Here is an 11442-nt window from a genome sequence, read left to right on the forward strand (position 1 = left end):
ACGCAAAACGGTGTGGAGATCAATGTATCAACGGGTTCACAACTTTTCTCTAGAGAAACCATAAATCGGTTCGTCATAGGGAATCATTGTAGTAGAGGAAAGTTGAAGTTTTTGGTAAGTTGTCCATTAAAGGATATCAATTGAACTGCCTTGGTCTATGAACACCTTTATTACCGTGAAGTTCTCGAGTTCGATGGTGATGACTATAGGATCATCTTGTTGTTGATCGACGCCATGGAAATCAGCGTCAGTGAAGGTGATGGGGGGCATTTGACATACGTGGTGGGAATGATATACGTGGTTGATGGACTGGATATTGTGAAGGTGTTTCTTCCTAGTTGATGAGGTGGAGCCACCGTTGGGGAATCCCCCAGAGATAGTGTTGATTGTGCCGCGTAAGGGGAAATTAGCTTGGTTGACATCAATGCGGGTTGGCTGATTGTCTAAGATTAGCGTGACGGGTATCGCGTGAGGGGTGACGGTTACCAGATTGTCTAAGATGAGATGGTCCATCTTTTCTGACAAAACGACGGAAGTGGCCGGCGCGAATCAATTCTTCTATTTTATCTTGAAGCGTCTTGCATTCATCGGTGTTGTGGCCATTGTTTCAATGATATTTGCAGTACTGGGTCATATCAGCGTTGGGGGAGTTCAAGGTTTTTCGTGGTGGTGGGATGAGGTCGGCCTGCAGTGCTTCGTCGAGAAGATATGACCTGGGGACGTTAAGTGGGGTGTATCTGGAGAATCGTGGTTGTCTAGGCTCTCTGGGCCTGGATTGAGGTCGTGGAGACGATTTATCTACCCTAGTGGATGAGGGTGTATAGTCAGTGCACAACTTGGTGCAGAGAGTCTTCATCTCCTCCATGTGGACGTAATCCGCAGTACGCAGCGTAAGCTCATGCATGGAGGCTGGAGGTCAAAGGTAGACATTGTCAGCAAATGGACCAGGTTTTAAGGTTAGGGCCATGCATTGCAGGATCATCTCTTGAGTTAAGTTGGGCATGCAGAGGGCGGCCTTGCTAAACCGATTGATAAAGGCCTGCAACATCTCGTCTCTTTCCTATCTGACGCAGAGGAGGGATAAAGGTGTGGCTTGATGTGAGCGGCTACTAGCAAAGTGGGTGGTGAAAAGGTGGGAAAGGGTGTCAAATCAGTCAATTGAGTATGGGGGGAGAGATGTGAACCATTCCAAGGCGGGGCCAACTTAACTCAAGAGATGATCCTGCAGAAGACGGCATCGTCAGATGTGTAGAGAGCGACATGGGTGATGTACACCTTAAGGTGTTCGTTTGGGTCGGTGTCTCCTGCGTAGCGGTCCAGTGTGAAGGGTTCCCACTGGCTAGGGAGGGGTGTGGTGGTGATGACGTCAATGAAATGGTGGTGACGTCTGGGTTGGTGTAGTGGTATGGGATCTCGGACGATGGTGGGGAATGTGGTTGTGTAGTGGTGAGGAGGAATATGGGTGGTGGGAAGGGTGGTAGCAGGGTGGTTGGCTGCAGGTTGTGCAGGGATTATGGATGGATGATGGGTGGTTGTGTGGTGGGTGGAGATGATGGATGTTTGTTGGGTGGTGGTGAAAGTGTGTGGGGTGGGGTTGTATTCACTTTCTTCTTCGCTGGGTTGGTATACTAGGGACCTAGGGTCTTCTGACAGCTCTTTATCCTTACCCTTTTGGGTAGGATCAGCTTCAACTTTCCTTCTCAATCTAGAGTTCTTTTACCTAAGCGCTTCCATTTAGTCAGCACCGCGCTTTTTCAGGTCAACAAGCTCTTGTTGCAATTTGGCTTGCCCCTTAAAGATAGCGACCAAGTTTGGGGTGTTGCTTGCAGGCATAGTAGGGCCTGCCTCCCGGTGCTTCACGATTCCAGCTCTACTGCGGGTGGAGACCATTCTTGACAGTGTTTGCATTGCTTGGTAAAGTATCAATTCATGCCCCACGGTGGGTGTCAATTGTTCCTGTGGACACAAATAAGAGATATTAAGGAACACAAATAATGCCTTACCTCAATCCTTGACCTCTCGAATCGTCTCCTTCTTGACTTGTACATGTCATATCCTAACGTAGACGGTCCGGACCCTTAGGGGGTTACCTACGAAAATGACTCCAATGATCAAGTCAGCAGAAAAGCTCTTAAAAGTCAAATCTCAGATTAAGGAATTAATGAAAGTGTACCTCTTAATTGTTGGGGTCCACGTGTATTTATAGAGTCATTAATTATGTCTGCCATTCTTATGGGCTAGGCCTTCTTAGCTGCATTAGGCAAATATTCATATTCTGGATGGGCCTGGACCAAGCCCAAGTCCTATGTTAGCATGTCGACACTAGAGACCTCACTTGCAATTTCTTAGGTTTGGAGTTAGCGGCTCTTGATTATGTATTATCCTTTAGGCGGCCTGAGCCGCTATGTGATCTTGTTTAACATGTTACTCTTTTACCATTTTTATTTGTGGGGCTATACCTAGGCGGTTTTGGCCGTGTAGTTATCCTAGTATGCCAAGGTATAGTACAATAACACCCCAATTTTTCACTTCTTAAAATCTATAAGTAACACAAATTACATAATTTAAATAAAACTTTATTTCTCACTTATTTGAGATCTCATTAAAAAATGTTGTTTTACAAATGTAGACTTTATTAAAAAGAGAAAACTTAAGACTAAAAGTATGTCAAAAACATCTCCAAACATTAACCACTCTCTCTAGTGTTATGCGTTTTTTTCAACACTTCTACGATCATCTGCTCCAATATAAAATACGATCATCGCAAGTGGAAACTACAACCGCCAAAATAGAAGGGTGAGCTAACATTTAAACATCATAACCAAAATACACATCAATAATGATATAACAACACACTGGAACCTTACTTAGCCACGTGTCTCATAATACCATACAATTACATTGATTGTTTCACACAACCTCACAAATGTTATCACTGCAAATATTACAACCTTGCACAGAACTTGGCAATACAGGTGTCACTTTCCATTACTCTCCTTGAAAACTTTGGCGAAATATACATGTCACTTTGCATTACTCTACTCGAGAGTCTCGACAAAATATAGATGTGAATGAGTATTGGGACGACTTATGAGATGGAGACAATATGGACATATGGATTTTTGTTTTCATACCTAATTTAAAAAATAATTCGTTGCGTATATCAATTTAAAAAGTTAGGTATTATATTGATACCTAATTAATACGAAGAATCTCGTAAAAATTGAAACGTGTTCAAATAATTGGAAGACGAATTCATCTATCATCCTATACACAAATCTTAACTATTTTATTTATGATTCACAAATAATATGAATTATCAACTCCTGGTTAATAAATTAAAGAGAAATATAAAAGTAATTGAAAACATCCAAAATTTTAAAATACATTAAATAAAAAATAAGCTAACATGATACTTAAAGTTGAACAATAATAAGCTCATACAAAACGGTTACCATATGTTTTCTACCTAAAGTCTTCTTTCACATATCTCAAATTCAAAGTCTTCACCTATGATAAAGTGATAAGAAGCTCAGCTTGTAAATAAGACATGATAACCAAAATTATAATTATTTGGCTTCCCCAAATCATCGTAAATCAGAATTATGTATATAATTTAAATAGTACAAATAAAGCAATATAAACATTAAAAACAACTTTATTTTACTTTAAGATTGAAGCAATTTAACCACCATGACTTGATTTTGATTTAGTTCACTCCACCTATATTATGAAAAAAAAAATGATACAACTCACAATAATCTCTCCCAACAATTATCCATTAAAAATCAAGCTTTTAACTTAGATTGAATGTTCATTATTAAGCCACATCAAAAGTTGAAACCTGAATCATTTTCAAAATTTCGCACAAGTCATAACTATTTAAATTATGATTGAAAATAAATATATAAATTATCAACTCCTAATAAGTGTTTGAAATATTTAATATAATTTAAAAAATAAATAATTAAAATAAAATCCTATTGTTACCAATATTTTTATGCAATATTAATTTTAGAGGTATATTTATTTTATTGATTACATATTGTTTTATTTTAAAATCATATTTGTTACAAATAAATAATAAGTATCTCTCCTCTACCTATAAATACTACTTATTTGCATCAAAAAAATACATAACGAATACAACAAACACGTCAACTCATAATAAGTATTTCTCGGTCTTCTACTTTATATTATCTTTTAAGACATTGATGTTCATAAGATTTAGAGATCTTTTGTTACACTACTCTTAATCGATTTGACGGGTTGATGTATCTTAAGAGAGAAGCACATATAATTTTATTTTGTCTTGTGCAGTGGGGACATTTTCTTTCTAAGAACATCACTCTGCGTGCCTCAACTTAAGGTATATTTATTCCTTTCTTCAATTATAATTATATCATATTTTTGTTATTATTTGTTTAACTTGATGAATCTTCTATTATCTATATATTTGTCTTATTCTTATATAATTTTTAATATTTATTTTGATTATTTTCCTTACATTCTTAAAGATAAAAGTTTTATTAAATTTAATTTCATCATTCCCGTTAATAAAAAAGTCAGAAATAATACTATGTTTGTCATGCATATGATTAACTCACTCTCAAGTAAGTCTAAAAAGATGTTCATCAATTTTTTTTGTTGGTAACACAAATGAAATTATGGCTCATTGAATATTTGATATTAGATTTCTAAAACTAATAATTTTTTCTAAACATGATGATTCAACCTATTCTATTTCTAAACAAGATGTTTTTTTATAAGGATGTGTTATGCCATACTTTAGTTTTGCTTGCTAATGTTAAAAAAATGATTAAACAAATAATATGAATAGTAATAAAATTATGAATAATATAATAATTATTATAGCAATAATAATTCTAAGACATATTGTAACACCCCTAATTTAGGATGTCACAAGAACCTATAATTAATGTTTCATTTAAAAGTAAAACGATTATTTACAAATACGTACTTATACAAAAAATATATTTTAAATATAAATGAGTAGTTCAAAACTTCCATTGATAATAATAAAAAATAAAAAAAAAGAAATTCCAATTAACAACTAGAAAACAAAAGAAATTTTCATAGTCTTCAACATTTGATTGAAATTAACTAAATAAATAATAAACCCCCGAGTTCATTCAATCCTCTCCTCGATCTACTTTGTGCCAAATACATCTGCATTACCATTTGCTCCCGTATAACACACACGTTATACTATCATCACACATACAACAAACACACAAACTCACAAATAGGGGTAAGATAACCATAAACAATGATATATATAAAAGAAATTTGTAAATAAAACATGACAAATAATACTCAACATCGCATTTAAGTAACACTTAAGCATTATGATCACAATCAATCTTTGGTTTGAACACACAACCCCTAAAATCCAAACAACCATACCAAACCAAACAAACTATCACATTCATCTAGAATCCTTAAACACATTGATAATAATCAAGCTTTGGTTTTTCGCGACCTTTTACCCCACAACAACATCTAGTTTCCAAGAAATAGACGGTTCAATGTGTCCCGCTATTGCAGTCATACTGTCTCCCTTATTCCTCAAGGAATTATGAGTAAAAACGTCGATACATCGCACATCGGGCACTATACTCGTAACGAGCCGAAATAAGGTGAAACATCTTTCCCCTCCCCACTACTTCACACAGGTAAGAGAGTACAACACTAAGACCAATCCTCTACCACTACTTCACACATGCGAAAAAGTCTTCATTGGGTCTCTAAGTAGGGAAAAACCTCACAACACTTACAGTTTTATCATCCACGTATCAAAGCAACCCATCATTCTAACATTGACATGTAATGTCACCCAAACGAAAGTCCAACAACATACATTAAAACACAAAGGAAAATAACATAATATAAGACACACCACTCCAACACGTGATTTCTTCAAACACATGATTCCCAAACACCACAACATAAACAAAGTAAAGCAATAAGAAACGAATAACAAAACTAATCCCCACAACCACATGCTTAAAGTCAATCCATACTACAAACTAAAAACCAAAAAAAACAAAAACGAAAGAATATTATTATGAGAATTTCATCTTTATGCAACAAATGAGACTCGTGACTAAGAACAAATATAAAAACCTTGCCTGCACTCCTATACATAAAGTTGTCTGATCAAAGATTTCAAGTTTATTACTCTAAAAGTATTACGTACTGCACCACCAAATTAAATCATACCTTTATATACGGTCCCCACCCAAAGCCAAAAAAATGGAAAGAAAAGAAAGAAAATACACCAAGACAATCAAGAGCCCAAATCCCATAGTAACTTCACGTTACAATTCCAAAGCTTTAAAGCATTAAATGCATGGTTGCAAACGGAAAGAGAAAAGAAAATGCCAATGTGGTAAGAAACAATAATATATTATAGCAAGAAAGAAAGCACCAAACGAAAAAAAATATAAAAAATTAGTGAATGAATGAAACATGTTTCATGCCTGCACACAAAGTCTAGATAAAAAAAAATTAAACTTATATGTGGGTCCCTCCATAAAGCATCCAAACGTGTGGTGGTTATAAAGAAAGAAAGAGAAAGAATTAAAGAGAAAGAAAGAAGAGAAAGTTTCGTGCATTTATGTAGAGCTGCACCATAATTGAAAAAAGAAACAAATTTCATATGCCACCCAATGCAACTCAATAGCTTAAAGAGAACAAATCTTTGCACGTAGACCCCATCCATGCACCAACCAAATATGCTAAACTTGAGAGAACTAGAAGGAAAGCTACTGCATCCCTAAACATTAACGAGAATCTCAAACAGAAAATAAATCAAAAGGCTTCGAGTGGTCTTAAAACACAACTACATCAACATGTACCATCACCATGATTATACGGGAAACCATGCGGACCACAACTCTACCATAAAGCACCATCAGGAAAAGAAGAAGACACAAATAAGATGCACTTATCACACCGAAACATCATACTACATGAACATGAAACCATTAACTAAACAAGTGAGATGGAGATAAGAGAAAGAACAAAAACTGCTACAAAGTGAGATGGTGTTTGCGTGAATCTGATGGAGTTAAAAGAACCTGATGCATGGTCATAGTTAACCCACGAATGATAACAAAGTACATGTGTTTTAACAAAACAAATGCATGCAATTGGGTAACCAAAATCTATGCAACCTGATACGAGATAAACTAGGCACAACAACATCAATGGAAAGAAAGAGAATATTATGGCTTTAGAATAATAGTGTGGCTGCACCAACAAATAATAGCATTGCCATGCATGCTAGGGTTTCTAAAAGACCACTACCACCGCAGAATCGTAAACAGCTACAGAAATTGGCAGCCCTCACCTGTTCTGACCTAAAGTGACAAAGACAAAACACCATTACATGGTGTGGAAAAGTTCCAAGGAATGGTCAACCATACAAACATCAAAAAGGGTTTCACTTTTAAACAACATAGAAATAAAACAGAACCCAACCAACACATGCATGTGATGCAACCCCATTTGACACACCCACACGAAAGGTTTAAAAAGTTGAAACCAAAAAGCTATGACATAATGCATGTGGTTGCACCGAAACAATTTGAATCTAGAAACCTAATTGCAGACCATGGGTTTCAAAATAAAACATCTACGCGTGCAGTAGTGGTTCATGAATGAAAACAAGTATAAAGAAACAAAACAGAAAGCAAGGTCAACTTCCCCTACCTAATGGGTCTCGTTGGAACGTTTCTCTTCTCTACCACAGCCAATGGAAAACCCTCCAACTTGCACCTTTGTTCTCTGTTCTCTCTCCCGTCCTAATTCTTCCCACTAAAACCTTCTAGGGTTTGACCTTATCTAATCCTATATTAAATCTTTCAGTTAAGATTCTTAAAAACTATATGTACTTTTATTTATTAAATATATCATAACATTTTCTAAATAAAACAGAATGAATGAAAGAATATTATGCCCCACGTCTCAATTAATTTGATTGAAAACGTGAATCCCTTTCCACGTACCTCTGCACTATCAGGTTTTTTCCCCCTTCTAGGCAAATGAGTTTGGTTTATTACTGATATAGGCAAGTTTTTTAAAAATTACAGAACTAGGCAAAACGTTTTGGGGGTGAACGTTTTCGTTTTGAAGAAATACGTTCTCGGGTCAGATTTTGTCAACAAGCAAAATCGTGTGGGGGTTCGACGACATTCAAAGGAAATCGTGTGGGGGGGCACGTTTTTAGATGAAATCGTGGGGGGGGGAATACGTTTTTCATTGTGTAATCGATTACCGTAGGTTGTAATCGATTACTCAATGTGTTGCAGTTTTTTGGGTGTAATGTAATCGATTACAGACGAAGTGTAATCGATTACATGGTTAATGCATTTTGTTGGAGTGAATTGTAATCGATTACAATACCATTGTAATCGATTACAGTTCAAATTTTAAAAAACAAAGTTGTTAAATTAGAATTGGATACAGAGGCGAGCATAATAATTTGTTCTGATTTGATAAAGTTTTTTGGTCCATAAAAGAATAAAGTATTTGAACTTGTAGTTGATGAAGGCATAAGAAATATTAATTTTCATAGAAAATTGTCTTAGTTTTGACATTGTAGAAAGAAGAAAAAAACATTGAAAATTAAATTAATTGAAATTAAAATTGTACAAATTATTGGCGAAATGGACATTGTCCCCTATGATGACCCTCAGTGCGACAATATGAGCATTTTTTGTTCTGATTTGATAAAGTTTTTTGGTCCATAAAAGAATAAAGTATTTGAACTTGTAGTTGATGAAGGCATAAGAAATATTAATTTTCATAGAAAATTGTCTTAGTTTTGACATTGTAGAAAGAAGAAAAAAACACTGAAAATTAAATTAATTGAAATTAAAATTGTACAAATTATTGGCGAAATGGACATTGTCCCCTATAATGACCCTCAGTGCGACAATATGAGCATTTTTTTGGCTTATCCGTAAGGGGTTGATCCATTTCGTTATGGATCCTAGTCGTTGTAGGTCGTCCTGAAGCCTTATGCCTAGTTTGGGGGTCTGGATTGAAATTAGGACCTGTATATGTTGACCAATAGTCCTCATTTCGCAGGGGGTGGAATTGGACTTGATAAGCCTTATTTATGTTATCAAGGGTGTAAACTGGATCGATAAAATTTGAAAGTGGCATGTGACCAAAAGAACAAACAGCTATGACGTGCTGACAGGGTAATCGACTAGCTTGGAAGTGACCACAATCACACCACCAATCGTTTAATCTGACAGTGAATGAGATTGGTTTTGGCCGATAGTAATGGGGGCTCGATATCTCTTGCACCTCGAATTCTAAATTATCTCGATCGTAGCATTGAACATGACAATATGCAGATTTCTGTTGATTTTGTTGGAGCAAGGTTGTGACATCTTCTGGATATTGATGTCCAGCTCTTAACATAGAGTTTGCCTTTAAGCCGCGTTCAACAAACCAACTATTTATGTTTTGAAATGTAATTTTCAAAAGTGCACAGATAGGTAATGAGCGAGCCCCCTTAAGCATAGAGTTCATGCACTTCGCCAAGTTTGTTGTCATGTGCGTGTACCTGCGCCCCCCATCATAAGCCTGAAACCACTTATGTAAGGGGATTTTATCAATCCAAGCTACTACTTGTGGGAATTGGGACCTCATAGCTGAAAGTTTTGCTTGCACAATAGGTTGTTTGACTTCAAAAGCTGTGAAAAAGAAATATAAAATGAAATGAAAAAGTAATATGTATAGGAAATATTTTGTGCATCTGGAATTTAAAGTTAGGAAAACGTCGTACCCAAGTTAATGAATTGTTTCTTGAGATCGACATTTTTTAAGCGGTTGTTGAAGTTGGAACCCAGATGACGTATGCAGTAGAAAGAGTGAAGATTGTCTGATTCCCAGTCAACTTCTTCCGATCGTAGGGCTGACAAAATTCCGTTGCCTCTATCAGTAATTAGGCAGAGATTTGGCTGAGGAGTTACGTGCTCTCGTAGTAGTTGAAAAAACCAAATCAATGTCTCCTTTGTCTCACCTTCTACTATTGCAAATGTCAAAGGAAATATGTTTCTATTTCCATCCTGAGCAATTGCATTTAGCAAGGTGGCATGATATCTGCCTGTTAAAAAGGTTCCATCCACTTTTACAACAGGTTTACAATACTTAAAACCTTCAATGCAAGGTCCAAATGCCCAGAAGCAACGTTCCATAATGTATGTGGAACTTCCATCCTCAGCATTAATATTAACTGGAGGACCGGAAAGTTGAAAAATTGTCCCAGGATTGGTTTGTTGGGCAGCTAGTAACCATCTGCGAACTTCATTATAAGATTGGTCCCAATCACCATACTCCATTGTTATTACTTTCTCCTTTGCAATCCATGCTCTTCTATATGTGATTGTGTATCTGTAACGACTTTTGATGTCAGCGACCAAGCTTTTGATGCGAATGCTTGGATTTGTGCGGACCAAATGAAAAACAATGGAAGCAATTTGGGTCGAATCTAAATTGCAGTGATCTTATGACATTAATGTAGAGAAACACGTATGTGTACCATCAATGGACTTGATTTCCCAATGATGTCGGATTTTACTATAACTAGCCCTCAAACGCCATTGACATCCATTGTTGTAATGGATGCATCGTGCAACATAAAGATGCGGTTTTGATTCTACCACATTGAAGTTGTATCCATTAGTGACGTGATAATGTTTGATGGTAGACACCGTTGCCTCTTTAGAATCGAATTGCATGCGTTCTTGTAGTTAGACTTCCCCATATGGATTGTAATCCATAGGAGGAATCGGGACAATTTCTTGATTGTCTGCATTGTCTTCCTCAAAATCATCGGAAGTAAACTCTTCGACAATGTCTGGAATGATAGGTTCGTCATCGATTGGATTAGACGAAGAAGATCCTCCATAATTCCACGAACTCATTATGAACAGGTTGGTATGGAAGTTTACACCCGAATTTTTTAGATCGAAAAATAGATCAGAAAATTTCAGATGTCAAGCTTGGTATGCAGAGAACTTTTGATAAGAGAAACAATGGTAGTGTGGTAGAATATATAAGCGTTTTAGTGACTACAATGAAATGGATTGGGTTGGTGTGCAAAAGGAGGGGGTAGGGGGTGCGAAAAGAAAAAAAAATTAATTTTTTTAGAAAACGTGCACCCCCCACACATTTTCTACTAGCAAACGTGCCCCCCCACACGTTTTCTAGTTTTAAAACGTGCCCCGCCCCCACACTTTTTCTCTTAAGGAAACGTACCCCCCCCAAACATTTTCTATTCAGAAAACGTGCACCCCCAGCACGTTTTCTTCTTACACTTTTTTAATTCTCCGATTCGGCGTGATTCCTGGACTGCTACACCTGTCATGATACTATTGCAAATTCACGCTTATGCACTCA

At 36.4% G+C, this 11442-nt stretch overlaps 1 protein-coding gene across 1 annotated transcript; it reads right to left on the bottom strand.

Annotated features, from left to right (window-relative positions):
- Window positions 1–8916: 8916 nt before the first annotated feature.
- LOC146882475 (uncharacterized) lies at window positions 8917–10382 on the bottom strand. Its single transcript, XM_085667419.1, has 3 exons — window positions 9827–10382; window positions 9605–9734; window positions 8917–9493 (listed from the first exon to the last, which is right to left on the bottom strand). Exons 1-3 carry the CDS (start codon window positions 10380–10382, stop codon window positions 8917–8919), a joined length of 1263 nt encoding a protein of 420 aa, XP_085523545.1.
- Between the last annotated feature and the right edge of the window lie 1060 nt (window positions 10383–11442).

This window comes from Vigna unguiculata, chromosome 10 (assembly GCF_037176805.1).
Source record: "Vigna unguiculata cultivar grain cowpea cultivar isolate G323 ecotype 2 chromosome 10, ASM3717680v1, whole genome shotgun sequence".
NCBI lineage: Eukaryota > Viridiplantae > Streptophyta > Magnoliopsida > Fabales > Fabaceae > Vigna > Vigna unguiculata.